We start from the raw sequence: 25,315 nt of genomic DNA on the forward strand, positions 1-25,315 counted from the left end.
TCGCGGATTTTCCTGAGTACCGCCGGTATAAGCACCAGTGGTGGGAACGCGTAAGAGAGGGGCTCTTCTCAGGCCTGGTTCAGGGCGTCTACGCCTTCCGGGTGGTCTGCCGGGTTCAGGGACTAGAATCTGGAGATATTTGAGTTTTTTCGATTTGCGAATAGGTCTATTCTGGGGGTCCCCCAACGCTGACACAGTTGATGGAAAATCTCTTTGTTCAGTTCCCACTCTTTCGGGCAGACCTGCTGTCTGCTTAGGTAGTCCACTACCACATTCTGGGAACTCTCCAGGTGGATTGCCGTTACTGAGAGGACAGTTCCCTCTGCCCAGGTGAATATTCTTCCTGCTAGGGCTTGGAGTGGTTGATGCCTGGGGCCTCCCTGGTGCTTCAGGAATGAAACTGCTGTTACGTTGTTGGACAATATTCGGACATGCCGATTCCGCCACAGGGTTTCCCAGACCGCATAGAGTTCCCTGAAGTTGGAGGATCTGTTTCTGATGTCTACTGGCCCTCTTCCCTGGAAGATCTTCCCTTCTACGTAGGCTCCCCATCCCCACGTACTGGCGTCTGTGGTGACTACCACGTATGGAGAGGTTGTCCATAGTACTCCCACCTGCAGGTTCTTGGGCTGTGTCCACCACCGTAGTGACATTTTCACCGGACCTGGCAGTCTTAGGGTATGTGCACACGCTGCGGATTGGGGTGCGGATTTGGCTGCACGGATTTTGTAAAATACGCAGGTAAATCTGCAGGTCAAAAGACCTGCGGATTAGCCTGCGGTTTTTCATCTCCACAATGGAGGAGATGGCAAACCACAGCGGAATCCGCAGAAAGAATTGACATGTCAATTCTTTCTGCGGTTTAGAAACCGCAGGAAAACCGTGCGGAAAAATCCGCACCGTCTGCACTGCGGTTTTTAATATCCATAGGATATTATGGTACTGTATACCGCAGCAAAAACTGCTGCGGATCCGCAACGGCCAAATCCACTGCGGAACCGCAGCAGAATCCGCAGCGTGTGCACACACACTTATGGGTTTGTCGAGTGAAGCCTGACGTCTGTCCCATATTGTGAGAATCTCCTTTTGTAAGGGTCTCGCATGGAACTGGGCCCATCTGACGCACGGAATGCAAGCAGTCATTAGGCCCAAAACCTCCAATGCCCCTCTTATGGAGGAGCGGTGCTTCAAGAGGTCTTTGGCTCTGTTTTGAATAGTCTTCTGCTTCTCTCTTGGCAGCAGGGATATCCTGCCTCCTGAGTCTAGGAGAACTTCAAGGAAGCCCTTTCTGCTTTCTGGTATCAGGTCTGACTTCTGCCAGTTGACCACCCAGCCGCGGAACCCCATTAATGTAACCGTTCGGTTCCTGTCTCGAATGAGCTCTTCTTCAGATCCTGCCACCAGGAGGAAATCGTCCAAGTATGGTATGATACCCTGACTTCTCAGGTAGGCCACTACCTCCGCTACCAGCTTTGTGAATATTCGGGGAAGGCATTGGAACTGGAAGTGGCAGGTCCGGGTCGGTAGTCTGACTGCGAATCTTAGCAGTCTCTGGGATGAGGGATGGATAGGGACCTGATAGTACGCACTCTTTAGGTCGAGGGTACACATGACCGCATCCCTGTCTATTAGATGTATTGCAGACCGAATTGATTCCATCCGGAACCTCTTGTACCTGACCCAGGCATTCAGAGGTTTTAAGTTTATAATAGTTCGGGCCTCGCCGGATGGTTTTGCAATGGAGAACAGGGGTAGTGTCCCTTTCCCCTCTCTGTCAGAGGAACTGGTACTATAACATCTGACTTGAGCATGTCCTGTAGGTCCGTCCACATGGCGGAGTCTGCCGGGACTACTGTGGGAGCAATGTATCTGTCGGGGGGAGGGGAGCAAAATTCTATGTTGCAGCCCCCCGCAATGGTTCTGAGGACCCACTGGTTGTGGGTAACCTGGGCCCAATTTACTGCAAAGTGGCGAGGTCTTCCCCCCGATACCTATGGCATCATTGCCTCCTAGATCTGGAGGTTGATGCAAAAAGGGAGCCCTTGCTTCTCCCACCCTGGCTGTGGGAGCTTCTATAGGAGCTCCTGTTGGACCTACCCTGGCTCCTAAAGTCGGTCTGTCTCCTAGAGAAGGGGCCTCTCCGAAAGGACTGGGCCGCTTAGGCTATGTGCACACGCTGCGATTTTTGCTGCGGTTCCGCTGCGGTTTTGGCCCTGCGGAACCGCAGCAGTTCCGCAGACATGGTACAGTACCATGTAACCCTATGGGTTTTCAAAACCGCAGTGCTCACGCTGCGTTTTTTTCCGTGCGGTTTTGCTGCGGTTTTTTTCCGCAGCATGTCAATTGTTTCTGCGGATTCCACTGCGGTTTCACACCTTTAACATAGTAGAGGTGTGAAACCGCAGGGCAAAACCGCAGGAAAACCGCAGGTCACTTTGCCTGCGGTTCTGCGGGAAAAAACCCGCAGGTGATTCTGCAGCGTGTGCACATTGCCTTAGGTTTTTCCTCTGGGAACCCTTTATTTTTGTCGGACACTAGCTCTAAAATGCTATCTAGGGCTGGTCCGAACACCCTTAGGCCCGAAAAGGGGATGGAGCATAGCTTCGCCTTCAAAGCGTTATCCCCGGACCAGGATTTAAGCCATACCCCTTTCCGAGCTGCATTAGAAAAGGAGCTGTTCCTGGCTGCAAACCTTACTGATTTGGCTGACGTATCTGACAGGAACGCCGTGGCAGATTTCATGAGGGGAAGGGATGCTGGGATCTCGGATCTAGGGGTCTTGTTGGTTAGGTGCTCCTCCAACTGCCCCATCCATAAGAACATGGTCCTAGCCACCAAGGTGGCTGCTATGTTAGCCCTAATGTCCTCTTTAATAAAATGTCTGCCTTCCTGTCCATCGGGTCCCGGAGACTTGATGAGTCCTCGAACGGGATGGCGGTCTTTTTGGAGACCTTAGCTACGGGAACATCGATTTTAGGAATTTCCTCCCACAATCGTGTTTCCTTGGGGTCAAAGGATAGTCGGCTGTTAAAGTCACAGGACCGTACGAGTCGACATTCTGCCTCATTCCACTCCTCTAGGACCATCGTTTTGATGTGTTCGCTTACAGGGAACACAGTCTGTCTCCGAGCCACAAGTCCTCCGAACATCAGATCCTGTCCGGATTGCGGCTTAGGAACTTCCTCGATCTGCATAGTGTTCCTCACTGCCTGGACCAACTCGTCCGTGTCCTCTAGTCTGAACATTTATTTCCTGCCTTGGTCCTGCCTGTCTGCCGGGATCTCTCCTTCCTCCTCTGGATCCAAGTCCCGGAAGTCTGACCCTTTGATAGAGTTTGCTTCAGAAACTGTCTCTGCCTCCCACCTCAGACGCTTGCGGCTTGGCCCTGGACTGGGGGACTGCTGCCGTGCGAGGCTGGATCTGGAGGCTTGGACTTCCTCCAGTATCAGGGATCGCATCTCCGAGAGGAGGGATGGCTGCTCATCTCTTATGACCCTTGATGTGCAGGGTTCACAGAGGGTTTTGCTATGGGTGTCTGGCAGATTTACCCTGCATATAGGGCATCTGACGGACTTAGATGTGGCCTTGGCAGGGTCTTTAGTCACTGTCGGGGGGGCTGCTGGGGTTCCCTTATCCTATTGATATAAGGATAGGGATAGTCAGGTCAGTCGTCCTGGGCTGCGGGGATGGCTGTGGGAAGGGTGGTCTGCGCCATGTGCACTTACCCCTCCATTCGCCGGAGCCTCTGCATCCATTACTGCCGTGATCTGTGATTCCGGGCAGACGCTGAGCTTCTGGATCATGCGCTCTGTTTCAAACCCGGTGCGTGACGTCACCAGCAGTGACACGCGTCTTCCCGCAATAGGCCAGGAATCGCGCCGGCCGCTTCCACTTCCTGCCCGGATGCTGGCCCCGCCTGCGCCTCTGAGGGCGCTCTGATAGTGACGCAGGCGCCAGCACTGCCAGCTGCCTGCGGGGGACTGGCTTCCGACTGCCGTGGAGGCCGCTGGCTGGAGCCGAGAGCCTCCCACCGGGAGGAGCCGCTCCCTCCAGGAGCGTCGTCCTGCTCCTTGCCTTTGGGGCAGAGGGACTCCCCACCGGAAAGTTTCGGCCCCAGGCGTCTTGACAGGGGGAAGGTTTGGACTGGCCACCCGATCCCCCTGGGCCCTCCGGTAAGCTCTTGAGCAATCCTCTTGCGTGTCCCTCCATGCAGGGACAGGAAAGACACTGAGGGAAAGGGGGTGGGACGGGACCTTTTAACCTCTCGTGGGCTTTCCTGTCCCTGTAAGGAGGAGGAGGACGTCCTCCATGGTACTGTCAGGTGGACGTCCTGGAAAGTAGGCTTGTGATAGGAGCCATCCTCAGCTCTGTAATATGCACATTGCTGTCAGAATGCATTTCACTAGTTTTAGCAATTTGCCACATTTCAGAAGAAACATCTAATTGTAATATAAGATAAAATCCCAACTAAAAAAAAGCTAGATGTTTCTCCAATGATTCGCTTTTCTAGACCACCGCAGCTAATTACAGGCTGTAGCGGAGCTGGACTTCCAAGCAGGGCAAACAATTCTTCGATAGCAGCTGCGACCTGATCTACATCCAAAAGGGGCGTAGGGTGGCAGGGACGCCTGATTATTATTTTTAACCAATCCATGCCTTAACCCTGTGTTAGGCACCATAGGCCTGACAGGCACAGCTCACACATTTTGGTGTCCCCTTCTTCTCCATAGCAGCAGGGGATTCCACCCCTCCCAGTACCTTCCTATCTTTAGGTGCTGCTTGAAACCGCCCCCCAGTCAGTTTTACCGCCGTCCTTGGGGAGAGAAGGTGTGACCTTTGTGGCCTCTTAGGCTCATTGCGCCGAAAGTTCTCACTTTTGAAGGTTCATACTTTGAGATTTTTCTTCACAGTGCTAGCAGGGATCTCACTGAGGTCACGGCAGCTCAGCTTGGCTGGGAACACAGCCTCAGTGACTGGAGGTAACCTCGATTATCTCACCGCTGGTCACTGAGGTTGCACTCGCAGCAATTCAGTCACCTGTGGTTCTCAGCCTGGACGGTCGCATCTTGGCACTGTCAAGGTTGAAAAGGGTTTTCCCCCAGATATGGATTATGGCGTGGGACAGAACAACCGACAGGTGAGGGATATTGATTTTTATTCTAGTTTTATTACAGGAGACGAGGGATTCAGTGGAATTAGATGTTAGGTGACTATAACTGTGTTGTGTCATTTAAATAAAAGAGTAAAAGTGTTTTGATTTATTTTTAATAAAGAACTTTATTCTGGCTGTGCCCTTATTTACCATGTAACTATAGGATTAGTAATGGATAGGTGTCTTTTAAACACCTCTCCATTACTAAGCCGTGGGCTTGCTGTCACCCGGCAATACAAAGGTAACATCAACCCCACAAATATGAACGCCACTTGTCACCGCTACAGGGCAAGTGGGAAAAGCCGGGCAAAGAGCCAGAATAGGTTAATCTAATAGATGTGCCTTTTCTGGACAGCCGCGGGCTGCTATTTTTAGGCTGGGGGTGGTCAATATCCATGGCCCCTTCAGGGCCGGTTTTAGGCAAAGAGGGGCCCTAGGCAAAGTTTAAAATGGGGCCCCAAATGCTAACATATTGCACATCACACAGAAGCATTTCGGTTGTATTTACATGCGCTGAGTTCAGGTCGCTAAATGAGTGTGATCGACAATATTGAAGTCGTCCAACACTTGTTTCCTGGCCTCTTTCCACCGTCTGAGAAAGAATGATGGGGACAGAATGATCATTAATGGATCAATCTGTCCCCATACAGTATCATGTTATCAGCAGCACATCTACAGTTTACACCCCATAGTCCTCTCTATATAATGTGCCCCATAGTCCTCCATATAGTATAATACTCTCCTCAGTCCTCCATATAGTATAATACACTCTTCATAGTCATCCATATATTAAAATACACTGCTTGGTCCTCCATATAGTATAATACACTCATAGTGCTCCATATAGTAATGCACCGCTATAGTCATCAATGTAGTACAATTCACTTCCCATAGTATAATGCACCCCATAGTTCTTCATATAATGTATTCCCCATAGTCCTCGATACAGTATAATGCAGCCCACATATAGTATAATTCAGCCACCCCATAGACCATAATGCTGCCACTCCACAGAGTATAATGCAGCCTCGCCATACAATATAATGTAACCGCCCCCATAGAATATAATGCAGCCCCCCTCTTATAGTATAATGCAGCCACCCCATAGAGCATAATGCAGCCCCGCCATACAATATAATGTAACCCCCCATAGAATATAATGCAGCCCCCCTCTTACAGTATAGTGCAGCCACTCCTTAGAGCATAATGCAGCTACCCCACAGAGTATAATGCAGCCACTCCACAGAATATAATGTAACCCCTCATAGAATATAATGCAGCCCCTCCATAGAATATATGGCAGCCCCCTCATAGAGTATATTGCAGCCCCCCATAGAATATAATGCAGCCCCTTATATAGTATAATGAAGCCCCTCCATAGAATACAATGTAGCCCTTCTCATATAGTATAATGCAGCCTTCACAGAATATAATGTAGCCCCCTCATAGAGTACGATGCAAACACCCCGCATAGAATATAATAAATATAATACAGCCCCCCATAGAATATAATGTAGCCCCAAATAGAATATAATACAGCCCACCTCCCCATAGAATATAATGTAACCCCCCATATTATATAACACTGCCTCCCCCATAGAATATAATGTAAAATGTACCCCCCATGGTACATAACACAGCTGCATAGTATGTAGCCCAGCACCACATGGTATATAGGCCAGGCCACACATGGTATATAGCCCAGCACCACATAGTATATAAGCCAGGCCACACATGGTATATAGCCCAGCACCACATAGTATATAGGCCAGGCCACACATGGTATATAGCCCAGCACCGCATAGTATATAGCCCAGCACCGCATTGTATATAGCCCAGCACCGCATAGTATATAGCCCAGGCCACATATGGTATATAGCCCAGCACCACATAGCATATAGCCCAGCACCACATAGCATATAGGCCAGGCCACACATGGTAAGTAGCCCAGCACCACATAGTATATAGGCCAGGCCACACATGGTAAGTAGCCCAGCACCACATAGTATATAGGCCAGGCCACACATGGTAAGTAGCCCAGCACCACATAGTATATAGCCCAATACCACATAGTATATAGCCCAGCAGCACACAGTATATAGGCCAGGCCAAACATGGTATATAGCCCAGCACCACATAGTATATATCCCAGCATCACATAGTATATAGGCCAGGCCACACATGGTATATAGCCCAGAACCACATAATATATAGCCCATTGACACATAATATATAGGCTAGGCCACACATGGTATATAGCCCATTACCACATAGTATATAGGCCTGGCCACACATAGTATATAGCCCATCACCACATAGTATATAAGCCAGGCCACACATGGTATATAGCCCAGCACCTCATAGTGTATATAGCCCAGGCCACATAGCATATACCTCCCCCACCCCAAGAATGGCCCCACAGTCCAGCACACACGATATATTAAGAAAAAAAATCCTCACCTTCTCCTCTTACCCGCGCTGCTCCCAGCTCCTGTCTCCTGCTCTGCCTGGCACACAGTGAGTGCGCGATGACTCACAGGGGCCCCATAGTGGCGGCATGATGTGCCGCTAGTTGGGGGACCCAGGCAGCTGCCGGCCCTGGGCCCCTTACCAGCCCGAGAATATCAGCCCCCAGCTGTCTGCTTTAGCAAGGCTGGTTGTCAAAAATGGGGTGGAGCTCACACCGTTTTTTATAATTATTTAAATAATTAAAAATACCGCGTGGGAACCCCTCTATTCTGAAAACCAGCCTTGTTGAAGCTGACAGCTGAGGGTTGCAGCCCTCAGCTGTAAGTTTTGTCTGGCTGGTTATCAAAAATACAGGGGCTCAACGTCGTTTTTTTTTTAAAAAATTTTACAGCGCAGGAGCTGCTAATGAATACTTCCATCAGCAGCTCCTGTTCTCGCTGTTATTCACGGCAGGTGTCGGATGATGGGAACAGTAGTCCCTTCAGCTGACACCAGTGACCGGAGGTAATCTTTATACCTTTGATCACAGCTGAGCGCTCTCGCTGTCTTTTGACAGCGTGGGAATTGCGTCTCTCTGACTGGCTGGGATGATTTCACCCCCGATCAGAAGCAGTGTTTGCTGCACTGTTATGCACATTACAGAGTGACGAACACCCAGTGTTCGGGTAGCCGATCCCGAACAGTACTTCCTGGTGAAGTCCGTGCCCGGACAGTAGGAACCAGAAACAGAAGGCTATTTGACAGTAGTTGTGAAATTTAGGTACTTTTGTTTTATTAAATTTATGTTATTTTGCATCTGATCGTGTACTCCTTTATTACTTCCCTATAAAGGTCACAGATTACTTTTAGAGGCCAAAAATTGAGATGGATTTTCTAGGCAACTTTCTAACCTGTGCCCGACCTCGAGAGTGCAGAGATGCGCCTGACAGGGTTAAAATAACATTATTTTACTGCTAGACAACACGTGTAAGATCTAAGCAGCGTACTGTACGTGGATTTGCCCAGGACACGTCCCTGTTAGTCCCAGACGGTAGTTGACGGTGACAATGTATAAATAGTGACCTTTTCCCGCCACAGTAGCATGGCAGAGAAGGGGGGGCGCCAGACAAGCTCCTGAATGTGTGACCCTGAAACGTGAGAAAACTAGAAAAGCAAAACACTGCAGCACGACCTCGTGCGTCACCGGGAAACGTCTGCCTGGTAACGGCCCTCAGCAACACAGACCTCCCTGAGCAGACTCTACTTCCGCCTGGAAAGCCCGCTCACCTCGTCCTATCCCAGCCAAGATCTAATGCTGCGCACTGAAAAGCCTTGGCTCCTATTGGCTGCGCACCTCCGACGCCGTTGATTGGTCAGGAGTAGGTGCTACGCAGCGACAGGCGGGGAAGGGAAATGACGTCACTAGATGAGTTCACGATTCTACTTCCGGGGCTCTGGTCCGTCACAACGATTCACAACGGGTAGTACCGGGTCCCACGGTACACCGGGAAGGTATGTAACGTCTTCTGTGTCAGTTACACCGACGGGGTATTTCCTGCCTGTGGTATGTTGCCATTACGTGAGCATTATATTGTGCACGTCACTATGGCGGACAGCCAGCGCTGACTGCCCCATGACAGCCCTCAGCCATTATGGAGCTTCCTGTATATGAGCCGCTGTTCCTCCCTCAGCTCCTGCTGTGTTGTGTATGCGCCTCCATTGTTGTCCTCGGCTCTTAGGAACCAGTCATGGTTGTGTGTTCTGTCACCTGCGGTCAGGGGAATCCACCATTGTGGGCACACATCCACCTTATAGGGGAGATCCAGTGATCATGTGCTGTCACCTGCGGGCAGAGAAAGCCACCATTGTATGGGCACACATCCATCTTATAAGGGAGATCCAGTGATCATGTTCTGTCACCTGCAGGCAGGGGAAGCCACCATTGTGGGCACACATCCACCTTATAGGGGAGATCCAGTGATCATGTGCTGTCACCTGCGGGCAGAGAAAGCCACCATTGTATGGGCACACATCCATCTTAGAACATGATCACTGGATCTCCCCTATAAGGTGGATGTGTGCCCACAATGGTGGCTTCCCCTGCCTGCAGGTGACAGAACATGATCACTGGATCTCCTTTATGTCACCTGCAGGAAGGGGAAGCCACCATTGTGGGCACACACCCACCTTATAGGGGAGATCCAGTGATCATGTGCTGTCACCTGCGGGCAGAGAAAGCCACCATTGTATGGGCACACATCCATCTTATAAAGGAGATCCAGTGATCATGTTCTGTCACCTGCAGGCAGGGGAAGCCACCATTGTATGGGCACACATCCATCTTATAAGGGATATCCAGTGATCATGCTATGCTGTCGCCACTGTATGGGCACACATCCATCTTATAGGGGAGATCCAGTGATCATGCTGTGCCGTCACTTCTGACAGCGGCATTTAACAAGCGCTACCGGCCATCGGGCTGGAAATATGCGCACCGCTGACCCCCGTCACGTGATCGAGGGTCATCAGTTCGTCAGCATAACAACCAGAGGTCTCCTGATGCTATGAGTGCCATCCTGTGGTCGGCGCTCATAGCATTGCAGTAATTCTGCTACAGAGACGATCTGAGCATCGCCTCTATGTAGCAAAACTGATCAAGTTGTGGCAGCTTCTAGCCTTCCATGGAGGCTATTGAAGCATGCCAAAACTTAAAGAAAAATAGTTTTAAAAATATTAAAAAAAATGAAATCACCCCCCTTTCGCCCCATTCAAAATAAAATAATAAAAAAATCAAACGTACACATATTTGGTATCGCGGCGTTCAGAATTGCCCGATCTATCGATTTAAAAAAAAAAAAAAGATTAACCTGATCGCTAAACGGCGTAGCGACAAAAAAAATCGAAATGCCAGAATTAATTTTTTTTTGGTCACCACAACATTGTATTAAAATGCGATAACGGGCAATCAAAAGAACGTATCTGCACGAAATTCCTCAGTGTGCAAAAAATAAACCCTCACGCAACCTGAGATCACGAGAAATGGAGACGCTACGGTACCCGGAAAATGGCGCAATTTTTTTTTTTTTTTTTTTTTTATTAGCAAATTTGGGACCTTTTTTTCACCACTTAGATAAAAGAGAACCTAGACACGTTTGGTGCCTATGAACTCGTAATGACCTGGAGAATCATAATGGCAGGACAGTTTTAGCATTTAGTGAAACTAGCGAAAACGCCAAACAAAAAACCAGTGTCAGATTACACTTTTTTTGCAATTTTACCACACTTGGACTTTTTCCCTGTTTTCGAGTACATGACATGCTAAAACCAATGATGTAGTTCAAAAGTACAACTCGTCCCGCAAAAAAAATAAGCCCTTACACGGCCATACTGACAGTAAAAATAAAAAAGATATAGCTCTGGGAAGAAGGGGAGCGAAAAACAAATGCAAAACCGAAAAAGCGCTGGTCATGAAGGGGTCAAAAATGCCTGTAATGATGCACCCAGGAATACTTGCTGTATCTATAGCCTATACATACTGTATTTTCTCCCCAAATCTCTGAAATGATGATCCCTCTCCGTAACTAAAACTATCCAAAGTAATGTTTAGCTAGGGGATTCTCTCTTCAAGCGTTACTGCTATGGATGCCACCGTGGACATTGCTGACAGTTTTGTTTATTTTTACACACACTTGTATCAGAAAAAGACGATAGTCCACAAAATACACAGCACAAATGTTATACAGGACAGGAATCACTTTGCTGCTGTGTCTGGTGGTAACTGCATTTTCAACTAAAATAATTGAAAGTGAAAGCAAAAAGTCAAAATCTGCTCTTTATGGAACCTCTGTAAAGCTGATGGAAAAAATACATTAGGTGAGCAGCATCCCACTTTCTGCAGTTTGCACTGTGCCAAAAGAGATCATTGACAAAAGAATAAAAACTAGGGACAAATGGTAAACCTGGTTTTGTCCTGTATAAACATAGGTGTCACAATTTAAATGGGTATTCCAATCATAGACATTTTTGGCTTGTCCAAACCGTCTGCCTGAAAAGGAGGCCTCACATGTAGGGATGAGCTGACCCGTGGAAGTTTGTGTTGTACCAAATTTTAGTCTTTCAATCCTACCCAGACTCCCAAACTGTGAAATGGACTTCCAGGAGAAGTCCATGATTTAAGTTCAGCATTGGAGACACGGGTACGAACCCTGAACTTTACCGTTCGGGTTTGCTCATCTCTACTCACATGTGCTCAATGGGGGAAACCCTTAAGCCCCCGTCACACACAGCGATCTCGCTAGCGAGATCGTTGCTGAGTCACAAGTTTTGTGACGCAACAGCAATCTCACCAGCGAGATCGCTGGCAGGGCTGTGGAGTCTGAGTCGGTATAAAATGGTCCAACTCCTAAAATATATAATAAATTGGGTACAGTAGTTCAATGCAGAATGTGCTGAATATTTTTTCATAGGAATTTGGGAAAGTTATGAAATGTAATATAAATGGCTGTTCTATTCCTGATCTAAGGCTACATTCACACAGAGCGTTTTTGCTGCATTTTTTTAAGGATACATTTTTCCGCGGCAAAAGCAGATCAGCTTTTTAAAAAACCGCATCACCTGAAAGATTTTTGAGCTCATAGATAATGTTTTCACTAGCAAAAACAGATTAGAAATCTGCTCTATCCATTTATCCATATCTGTCTATCCATATCTTATCTGTACCAAAAAGAATGAAAGCCGGGTAGCACACAGACTAAGGCTGCTTTCACACATCCGGCTTTTTGAATCCGGCACGATGCGACGAAATTTGGAACAACCGGATCCGGTACCGAATCCGGTTTTGTCTCATTGAGTTGTATTGTCGCCGCTCCGTGCCGGATGGGTATGCGGCGCATCCGATTTTTGCCGGATACGGCAAAAAGTAGCCGTCCTGCGTCTGCAAAAAATGTTCGCTGCAACGTTTTTGACAGCGCCGGACCGGTTTTTCTCAGAGCTCATGCGCGGAGACTCTGAGTCTCGCGCTGCTCTTTTAAATGTGGGCGCCACCGTATCCGGCCACACAGGCATTCGGTGTCTCTGGCACATCCCGGATCCGCCCCTGCGGCTTTTCGCCGCACGGTTGCCGGAGACACAAAGCCGGATGTGTGAAAGCAGCCTAACACTCCTTTTTTTTTTATTTAAAGCACCAGTCAGGTACACCTCATAGCTGCCCAAAAGGACGCCCAGGACAGGCATTGCTTGTCTTCAGTAACACATCAACATCAATTGATAGTTGGAATAAATAGACTGCATTCACATCTTAAGGTGCAGGCTTTATTTTGTGTGATTTTAAGTTTAGGGGTGTGCAGTATAAGGTTCTGCAGCAGCTGAGGTGTGCAGTATGAGATTCTGCACCCCCCCCCTAGTTTTGATCCTGGCTAAAACCGTTTCTTATAGATATGACGAACCCTCAGGTAACCCTAAATGAAGGTCAATGGACACAGGTGGCTGAATTGGAGGAATTGCTTAATCACCTATTTACCGTGACTAATATAATTACAAGCTGAGGATTTAACTCCTGGCATTTTCATAAGGGAGTGGAAGAACTTGCTATTTTGCCTGTCCCAAAGAGGAGATTTAATTGCAGATGGCATTTCTGCTTCAATGAAACGGAGAGAGACACAGCTATTGGAAAATAAAAATTTTCTGGCAGCTGTTTATGTGGACCCAAGTCATCGTATATTGCTTGATGATCAACAGCTTACTAAAGGAAAAGAAGCTCTGACTGAGGTAGCAGTTAGGATGAGTGGCCTACAGGAGGACTGCCAGGCACAAGAGGACTTGGGTCCTGACAGTGCTACTGCTGCCATATCTTCATCTTCATCCTCCTCAGATGAGGAGTTTGACTTTGACATGTATTTGGATGATATGGAGCAGGCAAGACGTTGCTGCAAGGAAAAAGATTTCACTCTGTCTCCTATAGCAAGCAGATTGACCATATTTCAGCAAAATGTTTCACTTGCTCTCAAAGAAATAGAAAAATTCAACTGTTCATCAAAACTGACTGTGCATGAGGCAATTCCTTTATACCCGAAAATTGTTAGAGATGTTGCCCATGTAGTTACGGCTTTGCCTCCAACCCAAGTTAGTGTAGAGAGGTTGTTCTCTGGCCTTAAAATTATTAGGTCAGATTTTAGGTCATCTATGAAGGAGGATCTGATGGAAGCAATTCTACTGTATTTCTTAGGACAAATTCATAGACTGCACAAATGTTATTTAGGCTGTGTGCCCACGTTGCATTTTATTAAGCATTTCCACAGCGTTTGTGCCGGCTCAGACACTGCAGAAACGCTTAAAAGATGCTTCAAATTAATTTGCATGCGTTTTTGGCTTTTTGTGCCAATGCATGCGTTTTTAAATGCTCAGGAATCGCTTAGCGGCTAAAAACGCAGCATGCTCATTAATTTCCGCGTTGCTGAGCGTTTTTAGCCTTTTCCAATGTTCCCAGAAAACACGCGGAAAAAAGCGTCAAAAACGCGCGACTTGTGCAAAAAAAGCTCAAGAAACGCGCGGAAAAGACGCGCGTTTCCTGGGAAGGGGATCAGCTTCCTGAGCGTTTAAAAACGCTAACGTGGGCACATAGCATTGGTATGTTTTTGTTGAAAACTGTTCTTGCAATATATGTTGGAGTCGGTGTAAGGGAAATTGAGGAGTCGGAGTCGCAGGTTTTGCTTACCGACTCCACAGCCCTGCTTACCAGTGACCGGCCCCCCATGCCGGTTATCGCTGATCGTCCTGGAATGGCCAGGAGTAACAACCAGACTGTTACACATGACTCGGCTTCTAGGTTGACTACTGCTACTGCTTTCACATGAATGCCATAACCTACTATCTTGGCCCTCATTCAGACATTTGTTTTTCACAAACGCGTTCCAGATTTTTGTGGAGTGAGCATGTGGCCATTATAGTCTGTATACATGTACGTGTTCACAATTCAACAGGCACATACCGGTAAGTATTATCAAAATTATTTGGCAATTGAATGCAGCATTGTTTAGCTGCACAGGACAGATGAAGGATCACAGCCCCTCTCCTTTCAGAAAACTTTGTGCTATTTGTTGCTATAGTTAAAAATGAAACTAAAACAAACTATTACTTGGCCTCCCATGGTCCTGTGACATGTCTCCAATGCTGCCTCGGTTTCTGTTTGGCTGTAGAGTGCTTTATGACTTCAGTATTGTAGACAATTGGTGAGTTGAGTAGCTTGTGCCATGTATATGGGCAGAGTTGTTAAGATTAGTGATTGGTTGCAGTGCTATTGATGTGCTGCAGACAAATAAGAGACCAGGACAGTAGCAGATGGCCAACTCTGGACCGGGTGAGGATAAGTAAAGGTATGTTCACACTTGGACTTTTTCCAGCGTTTTTTGTGTAAGTTTTTCTAGATACCGCATGAAATAATATTCAAAAAACAAACTGCAGAAAGAGTGCCATCCCCAAAAAATTTTTTCAGCAATTGAAAAAATGTAAAGAATTAATGTTTACATTTTCTTAAATATGAAAAATAATTTTAAAAAGTTTGACATTTCCACTTGTTAACACTAGGGGGAGCAGCTACTGAAATTTGGCATAAAAACCCAAGTATACAACTAGCTCACATTACTGCTCTGCAGTAATTATGGGTGGAATCTGCTGGCATGGGTGTGGTGTCACTCCTCTCCTCCCCTTCTGGGTGTTTGCTAAGGGAAAAGAGAGGATGACATTTAGGAACACAGTGAGCAGCCATTTTAATGGGGCCTGCAAAGTTACTGACTGTTTTTGCATGCAAAGTCTGTATCAGAACAGGTCACCAATCAGCAGAAATGTTTCTTGGATTTCTGTGGAGCAGACAAGCAGACGGTCCGGTCCGTCCATGTGTACAAAAGACAGCGCTCTATGTACAATCCCTGGCACCGAACAGGGTGCCCCCCATAGACCAGCACACTGCTCTCCTAAAATACTCTGTGCTGCTGTCACCCTGCTCCTTCCACCATATATCCGGCCCCTGTCGCCTCACTTTCACACATCGCCAGGAGAGGATTAGGGTCTTCGGTCACCGAGGATGGCATGCAGCAAGGATTCTGGGAGCAGGGTGACAGCAGCACAGAGTATTTCAGGAGAGCAGTGTGCTGGTCTATGGGGGGCACAGAGGGAGCTATATGGGGGAGGAGCAGGGAGACAGCACCACAGAAATCCAGGAAACATTTCTACAGATTGATGGCCTGTTCTGATCCAGACTTTGCATGCAAAGACCCCATTCCCCTCCTCAGATCCTGTCCTGGCGATGTGTGAAAGCGGGGTGACGCTAGGAAGCAGGCTGGGGGGAAATATTGCCATATAGTAACGATAAAAATGAGACCCCTCCCCAGCCCTCCCCTGACTGCACCTAACCATTACCCTGACCCGTGTGCAGGTGCTCAGCCAGAACCACCCTAGAATGGGTCCCCTTTTAGCAAATAATACTGCCATAGTGTTCTCAAATAATACCGCCATATAGATCATACACAATACCACCATGTAGATCACACAAAACCAGCAGGGTGACAGCAGCACAGAGTATTTCAGGAGAGCAGTATCACACTGGATAGGATTAGATACACGGCTCAGCAGACTATATCACACAGGTTAGGATTAGATACACAGCTCTGCAGTCAGTATCACACAGGATAGGATTAGATACACGGATCAGCAGACTGTATCACACAGGATAGGATTAGGTACACGGCTCCTCAGACAGTATCACACAGGATAGGATTAGGTACACGGCTCCTCAGACAGTATCACACAGGATAGGATTAGGTACACAGCTCAGCAGTCAGTATCACACAGGATAGGATTAGATACACAGCTCAGCAGTCAGTATCACACAGGATAGGATTAGATACACGGCTCAGCAGTCAGTATCACACAGGATAGGATTAGATGTCCAGCAGTCAGTATCACACAGGACAGGATTAGATACACGGCTCAGCAGACCGTATCATACAGGATAGGATTAGATACACAGCTCAGCAGTCAGTATCACACAGGATAGGATTAGATACACAGCTCAGCAGTCAGTATCACACAGGATAGGATTAGATACACGGCTCAGCAGTCAGTATCACACAGGATAGGATTAGATTCACGACTCAGCAGTCAGTATCACACAGGATAGGATTTGGTGTCCAGCAGATGGCCAAGTGTTTTGAAAGAGCAGGGGCAGCAGCTGGTCGGGTGTTCTGGAAAGAGCAGCTCGGTCTCCAGGAGCTCGTCCTGTTTCCTCTCCTGTAGCTGGTATGTGCGGAGTGAACATCCAAGCCGTTATGCTGGAACAGTACAGAATCTAGGGCTTGCAATAGAGTGTAAATAGAGCTAAAAGGAAAGCACTGGGCTCTAATAAGATGGCGCCTGGCCACACATACAGCTGTGAATTGAGCTGCCCACAGAGGCGTGCCCAGTGCACAGCTGCTGCTGCAATGATACAGGTAGGGGTCGGGAGCCGACTCTTGTCTCTTATGCCCAGGGACTGCCGTAAATGAGCATGGAAAGTGTCGTTCAGCAGCCAGAAAGGTAAGATGGCAGCACCCAGTGGCTGCATTAATACAGAAAAAAAAAAAACATACACACCACTGAGTCAAGCTTAAGGGACAATATCTTTTTATACTATTTTCTTTTTTACATTAAATTAGGAAAAAAGGCACCTTCCCTTTAAATAGTCTCCTGATGGAGAACACGCCAAGCCAAGCCCTGTCTAATCAAAAGGCTACAAAAAAATCCTTCAGAGGAAAATAAAACTGTGACAATGCTTGAAAAAAAGAAAAATGCTTCAGGAAACAAAAAGCTTCTCAAAAGACACTCCCCAAAGGAAGAGTTCTTCACTTAAAGAAAAACCTGCGTGTGTGTATATAGCCTATTACTCCATTTTGTTGTCCTTTTTCTTATTACTACCTCAGCTTATAAAAGAAAGTTCTCTGAAAGAGGATAGCCCCTCTCATGGATATCATACCAGTACATGCCAGACTACACCTCCCACATCCATCTATTGTCTCTAATATGTGTATCACACCCACTACACAGAAGTAAATAGCTCAAGTCTTTTAAACTGAAGGACCTTTTAAAAAAAAAAAAAAAAAAAAAAAAAATGGGAAAACTACATATAACCTTCAAGGTATTCTATATTAAAATCAATTTTAATACTTGCATGAATTTTGCAATTAATAATTTTATTAGCCAGTGTCAATCTTTTGGTTTGTTTTTTTTTTTTTTGTAACTTAATCCTGGTTGAATACGGGTACTGGGCTGCACTGTCTGTACTGGGCATTAGGCTGGGGCTACACAATGATTTTTGCCTGGGTACAAGTCACATGGCCAAAAATTGCTCTATACCACTACTTACAACATGGCAGCGTAATGCTGGTGGATGGGGTCGTATTGTACACCATTGGGTACTGCATTGGGAGAGGGTCCGTCTACGATAACCGACTGGCAGCACTGAACGCTAAACTGCCACCGATTAGTAAACCTTTACCTATCGGCGGTACTTTACTTTGCTGTTTTCATAGGCCACCCAAAGCAAACAATGTGCATTGATCGAATTATACTACATTGGCAGAATATGCGCACTAAGCATGGTTCTCGGCACAGAATGATGCACTGCATTGAATGATGATCTTTTGTCCTGCACATAAGATCTTTCAGTGAAAATGCAGCTTTAGTGAGAACCGATTGGATTTTTTGCGAGCCCATTTACCTGTATTAGGCTGCGAAGTAGCAGCATCATAGTGATATTAAGCTGCAAAGTCAGTGTCTTTGCCAAAATTACTTTGTAGTGACCCAGAAGTGATTTGCCAGTTAAAGTTATTTGCTTATGTTGTGGTTACTCGTGATGTATGTTAATTTTTTTATTAAACATTTACAGTATTTTCTTTTCCCATAATAGGATGGCTGGTTGTGGTGAAATTACCCACTCTGCAAACATGTTGCCCTCAAATAAGAAGCTCGGAGAAGCTTGCTCCAACGGTGCTCCAAACATTGCAGTCCCTGAATGTGCTATATGCTTACAAACCTGTGTACACCCAGTCAGTCTTCCTTGCAAACACATCTTCTGTTACCTTTGCGTGAAAGGAGCTTCATGGCTGGGAAGACGATGTGCACTTTGTAGACAAGAGATCCCCGAGGACTTCCTAGACAAACCTACATTACTTTCTCCTGAAGAACTAAAGTCTGCCAGCAGAGGGAATGGGGAGTATGCCTGGTACTATGAAGGAAGAAACGGTTGGTGGCAGTATGACGAGAGGACAAGCCGAGAGCTTGAAGATGCCTTCACAAAAGGTAAAAAGAACACAGAGATGCTTATTGCTGGCTTTCTTTATGTAGCTGACTTGGAGAACATGGTACAATACAGACGAAATGAGCATGGACGACGTAGGAAGATAAAAAGGGATATTGTAGACATACCAAAAAAAGGTGTGGCTGGGTTAAGACTAGACTGTGAGGCGGCGAACGTAAGTCCTGCAAGGGAAAGCTCAGCAGATGGTGCAGACAACATTGCAACTCTTGGAGCCTCTTCAGCTCAAACTACTTCTGTTTTACCTGTCAGACCTCACATAGCTCTCGGTAGCCAGACTACAAATCCCACCGTTCCTCATACTGATGGCAGCACTTCCCTTGATAATGCATTCTCCCAACTTCAAATCGGAGACCATGCAGCAAGTAGAAATAACATTGGAGAAGGTGAGGAAGGAGCTCCTCAGCCTGCAAGTAGAGTGCAACCCACTGATGCCACTGTAGATGACCCTGAATCTGATGACAACACCAGCCAGGAGATTGTTTCAGTGCAACAGAATGTATTTCTTCAGCAAAGACACACAGTAGTAGGGGCTGCCCAGCCACAACCAGATCTCCCTACTGCTGCAGCAGCTAATGGAGGGCAGAATGCCATTGTAAGGTCTAGAAGGCCTGATGGACAGTGCACGGTGACCGAGGTCTAAAGGAGTGTGAGATCTGTGTTTCTAATGAGCCATGTGAGATGTCACTGCTTTAGAACGAAGCGTAGACCAGACAGCAAAGAAAATTCTGACCCCCCTAACTTGACACGTATGTTGTTTTAATTCAGTTTTAAGCTGGAAGGGCTATTTATATGTAGTTAACTGAAGAGACTGAGTTGGCATAATGTAAGTGCTGAATCGGCCTGCGACTTTCTACATTGTAACTAAAAGAGTAGGTATGGATCATTTTCAATAAGTGAGTTGAAGTATCTCTTCTTGTTTATTGCTGTTTCAGAAATACAGCACCAGATATTTGGTGGGGTAAATGGGGGAGCAAACATAGGAATAAAGTGGAGGTGTTCAAGTATATTACTTTTATGCATAAATGTCTTGTGTAAATTTGGGTATTTTCAAGTCTCTCAATGTGCTTTCTCCATTAAAAGTGGGTTAACAGGCGCTAGGACATAACATGTAAATGGACATTATTGACTTAAGTATTTAACAAATTTCTGTGCAATTGTAGGCTGAATGGGGTTGTCCAGAAGAGAGAGATCTGCTTATTTTTCCATAATCTGCGCCAAGCTTGGCCATCAGCTGTGTCTGTTATTACTGATAATTCACATTATACTAAATCTGAGCTGCTATACCAGATGCATCCTATGGTCAGGTATTGGTGTTACTGGGAAAATAGGTGATATATCTTTTTCAGATCTCAGACAATTATTTTAATCTTACCATATAAGCCCATTTAACAATCATTATTTTTTTGTTTATAGCAGAGGAAAATAAATAAATAAAAAAAAAAAAAAAAAGCTACTCCCATAGGACTGTTTCTAGTCTTCCCTCTGAAGGTACCCAGTGCTATATGACTGGGAATGAAGACTTGGGCCATGTGCACACGTTGAGTATTTTGTGAGGGTTTTTTTAACCTCAGTATTTGTAAGCCAAAATCAGTCAAGCGAAAAGTATAATAGAAACACGTGCACCACTTCTGCATTATTTTTTTTTTTTAACCTACTCCTGGTTTTGGCTCACAAATACTGATGTAAAACAGCATGTGCATGTGGACTTCAAGATTTCTCAACGTAACCTGCTTTCTGTTACAGGACTCTTGATCTCTACACCAGGTTTGAATATATTACTATCAGGAACCTGTTAATTCCTTGGAGGACACCAAACGAAATGAAGAAAAAAAAAACAAAAAAAAAACGTATTATTTATCAGATTAAGCCTATGAATAATATATGTAACCCATATTATATAGAGTCAAGACACCAATAAAAATGTTTAGCAACCACAAATAATCAAAAATAACTTAGGGGAACTGAGGGGGGTGTTCTTACCCTCACTAGCCCTACCTGATTTCGGAGGTTTGCATCCCAAGAAGTCAACATGGCGCCCCTGCTCTGTGTGGATTAACCCTATATGACTATTGTGGCCTCCCTTAAAGCCAAACCACCGCTATAACCTATACTGCTGAAGTGCATAGCTGTATCGATATTATCTGGTTATACATAACCTAAATTACACGATAAAATCAACAGAAATGTTTGTAGACAGAACCCTGATTAGCTAACAGTATGCTGCATATATCTATAAATCTATATGGTTATTGGTCTATTATTATGGGTACACGACCAGACATTGATTGCACTCAGTTGAACACAAATCCGTTCAGAATATAAATACAGTTAATTGACACGACCTTATAGAGAACTTTATGACCCCCACCACCAAAAAAAAAAAAAGTGGTGAGCAGCCTTATATGTCACATAAAAATGGAATGTAGACTTATCTTGATATTCGTACCTTAGCCTCATCCAGACATGCTTCTCCACTCGGCATCAAAGTGTTTCTCATTTAGGCCATGTGCACACGTTGCAGATTCTGCTATGGCTCCGCAGCGTTTTTGGCTCTGCGGAACCGCAGCAGATTTAACTGCGTTGTACAGTACCATTGTTTTCAATGGTAAAATGAAAAACGCTGTGCACATGCTGCGGATTTTTCAGCGCGGATTTGCTGCGGGTTCAAATCCGCAGCATGTCAATTCTTTGTGCGGAATCCACAGCCGTTTCACACCTTCTCCATTGTACAGGTGTGAAACCGCAGGCTAAAACGCAGGTCTTTTGACCTGTGGATTTACCTGCGGATTTTTCCAAATCCACAGCACCTTTCACTACGTGTGCACATAGCCTTAATGTATAGGGTAGAGAGCAGAGCATTCTGGCCGCATGCACAATGTAACGCTGCCATGTACAATGGAACATGGTGGCAAGAGGCTCACTGTAGCTTCCTCTTGGGGTGCCAGCCTCCAGTCCGGTATGATCAGTGAGGGTAAGAACCCCCCCCCTTCACTCTTCTTAAGTTATTTTTTATTTGTGGTAGCTAAAAAAACATTTTTACTGTGTCGGCTTTACATTTTTATATTACATGGGTTAAATATATTACACCTAGTTTTTATCTAATAAATAAGTTATTTTTGGGCTGTTTTCGTTTGGTGCACTACTTTTTTTTTTTTTTTTTTTTACTCTTCTGTAGGTTCTGTAGTTTATTGCAGGTCCTGGTAGTAAAGCCTCTAACACCTTGCACATGTTCTGTCGGCACCTGCCATTTTTGGTAGATGCATTGGTTTCATCGTTACTGGGATTCCTCCAGCCCTGGTTTGCACTCACCTTATTCCATGTGTCGAATTGATGACGATGTACAGACTTTTGCCAGCAGTGATGATATACGTCAGGCCTTTTCAGCAGACGCCATTCTGTCTTTAAATGTATTTCAAGTGTGTTTGGTTTGTAATTGCTTCTAGCTCTTTCTTAACAAGCTACGGTTGCCATGACTCTAATAAGCCATGCTAAACACAATTGGTAAGAACAAGTTTACTCCAAGTATTCTTCATGTTATGTAAAAGCATTTTCCTACAATCATTCTAGCTGCTCACCTTGTCTCTTGTAGCTTGGCATGATCCCTGACTTCTAATTTCCCAGCAAAAAGCCTCTCTATATTTCAGTTAACTCTGAAAGAACGTGAGGAACCAAATCAAAAAGCCCAGGAGCTGAGTAAAAGTGTATTTAATGATGATGTAGTTGTAAGTTTGAAGTATCGTGGTTTAATAAGCAAATGGCTTTCATTTTAGAACAACCTTCCAGCCGCATATGTATAAAGAGCTAATATTGTTCTGTTGACAATTTTTACACCTTTCTCTTTAGACTTTTACTGTCAAGTCTGTATTTAGGATTTTACCCCTCTCAAGTCGTCTTGTTTTTGTTACAAGATTTGTAATTTAATAAAGATTACATTTTATCAGCTACAAAATTGTACTTCTGCATTCTACTTATTCCAGTAATAAGGTTGTGAATTTAGTAGTATTGCGGTATTCCTATAGGATTCTCACCTGCACCACTGTGGTGAAGACAGCATGCACACTACTGCGCCATACAGCTCTATGGGAGTTGCCAAGAAAGCTTGTGAGATCATCCAACTGTATGGAGCAGCAACATGCACAGTATATCCACACAAGCCCCTTCTACATGCTATATCTCTTCCACACAAACTGTGTTTTTTTTTTTTTACTGCAGTCCGATGCGGGAGTGGAATACGTGACTAAAATCTCCATCTTCTAATAATCTGTTGGGACCCCACTGGTCAAATCTCCGTCAGTGGTGGTTTGACCAGTGGGATTCTGTCAGATTATGTACGGTTTTTCTTTTATACTTCATGCATATAAAATGAGAATAATGAAATTTGAAGAAATATATTTTAGAAAAGACGGCTGAAAATGCCACCTAGCACTTGACACTTATGGGGGTCTTTGAAATGTCACATTAATGTAACACTTTGTTAAAGTTGTTTAAATACTCAAGTGCGAGTATTAGTCATAAACATAACACACAAAATGTGAAGCACTGTGGTGAGTACAGATCCTCTCTTCCTTTGGCATCAAAGACCTTGCCTTATCCTGGATCTCCTCATACCTCTCCAACCGCACATTAAGCGTCTCCCACTCCCACACTACCTCCTCATCCCACCCTCTCTCTGTTGGAGTCCCCCAATGCTCTGTTCTAGTACCCCCTACTCTCCTCAATCTATACACTTGGCCTGAGACAACTCATAAAATCCCATGGATTCCAGTACCACCTTTATGCCGACAATACTCAGATCTACCTCTGGCCCAGACGTCACCTCTCTGCTCTCCAGAATCCCGGAGTGTCTATCAGCAATGTCCTCCTCCCGCTTCCTCAAACTGAATGTGGACAAATCTGAATTGATCATCTTTCCCCCATCTCACAGATCTTCCTTACCTGACCTGTCTATAACAATTGATGACATGATGCTTTCCCCCGTACCAGAGGTCCTCTGCCTCGGAGTAACCCTTGACTCTGCCCTGTCCTTCAAACTCCACCTCCACGCTCTCTCCACCACCTGCTGCCTCCAGCTTAAAAATATTTACAGAATCTGTCCCTTCCTCAACCCTCACTCTACTAAAATGCTTGTGCATGCCCTCATCTCCCGTCTCGACTACTGCAACATCTTTTTCTGTGGCCTTGCTCTCGCACCTCTCCAGTCCATCCTTAACTCTGCTGCCCGACTAATTCATCTCTCTCCTCGCTACTCCCCTCTGCAAATCTCTTCACTGGCTCCCACTCCCTCAGCGTATCCAATTCAAATTACTAATACTGACCTACGAGGCCATCTATAACCTGTCTCCTTTCCATATATCTCTGAACTAATCTCCCGATATCTTGCCTCACGTAATCTCCGGTCCTCCCAAGACCTCCTCTCCACACTTATTTGCTCCTCACCCAACCACCTCCAAGACTTCTCCTGAATAGTCCCCATCCTCTGGAATTCCTTGCCCCAACACGTCCGGCTATCAACCACACTCGGATCCTTCAGACGGAACCTGAAAACCCATCTCTTCATGAAAGCCTACAGTCTGCAATGATCCCCGCTGCCTCCTCACCACCGCCCGAGCTGCCGCCTCATCATCACTAGAGCTGCTGCAATCCCCCAACTTACTGTTTCCTTCCCCACCATCCTGTAGACTATAAGCCTGCAAGGGCAGGGTCCTCTCTCCCCTCTATATCAGTCTGATTGTTAGTTTGTTTACTGTAAGTGATATCTGTAATTTGTATGTAACCCCTTCTCATGTACAGCACCATGGAACCAATGGTGCTTTATAAATAATCTCAATACACTCCAGAAAAAAAATTTATTAACCATTAGTAATGCGCGAATGTGCTCGGATAAGGTGTTTTCCGAGCATACTTGTGTGTTAAGTGTGTCTTTGACGTGTTTGAAAAATATGTTCGAGTCCCTGCAGTTACATGTTTTTCTAGCACGCCAAAGACACAGCACAGAAGCGTGCTTGGCTAAAGCCTTATCCGAGCATATTCACTCATCACTATTAACCATAACTGAATGCAAGTAAGAATGAACCACACAGTGTAAATACAAGTCAAGGCAATACCGCAAGCTCTACACTCACTGGCCACTTTATTAGGTACACCTGTCCAACTGTGTGTTAAGACTTAATTTCTAATCAGCCAATCACATGGCGGCAACTCAGTGCATTTAGGCATGTAGACATGGTCAAGACAATCTCCTGCAGTTCAAACCGAGCATCAGTATGGGGAAGAAAGGTGATTTGAGTGCCTTTGAACGTGGCGTGATTGTTGGTGCCAGAAGGGCTGGTCTGAGTATTTCAGAAACTGCTGATCTACTGGGATTTTCA

The 25,315-nt window shown here is 45.8% G+C and overlaps 1 protein-coding gene across 1 annotated transcript; it reads left to right on the forward strand.

Moving 5' to 3' along the window:
• Nucleotides 1-8,955: 8,955 nt before the first annotated feature.
• Nucleotides 8,956-22,896, forward strand: RNF146 (ring finger protein 146). Its single transcript, XM_073575769.1, has 2 exons — nt 8,956-9,112; nt 18,537-22,896. Exons 1-2 carry the CDS (start codon nt 9,027-9,029, stop codon nt 19,585-19,587), a joined length of 1,137 nt encoding a protein of 378 aa, XP_073431870.1. The 5' UTR covers nt 8,956-9,026; the 3' UTR covers nt 19,588-22,896.
• Nucleotides 22,897-25,315: the final 2,419 nt, after the last annotated feature.

The sequence above is a fragment of the Dendrobates tinctorius genome, unplaced genomic scaffold (genome assembly GCF_039654945.1).
Source record: "Dendrobates tinctorius isolate UK_male_01 unplaced genomic scaffold, ASM3965494v1 ptg000046l, whole genome shotgun sequence".
Taxonomy (NCBI): Eukaryota; Metazoa; Chordata; class Amphibia; order Anura; family Dendrobatidae; genus Dendrobates; species Dendrobates tinctorius.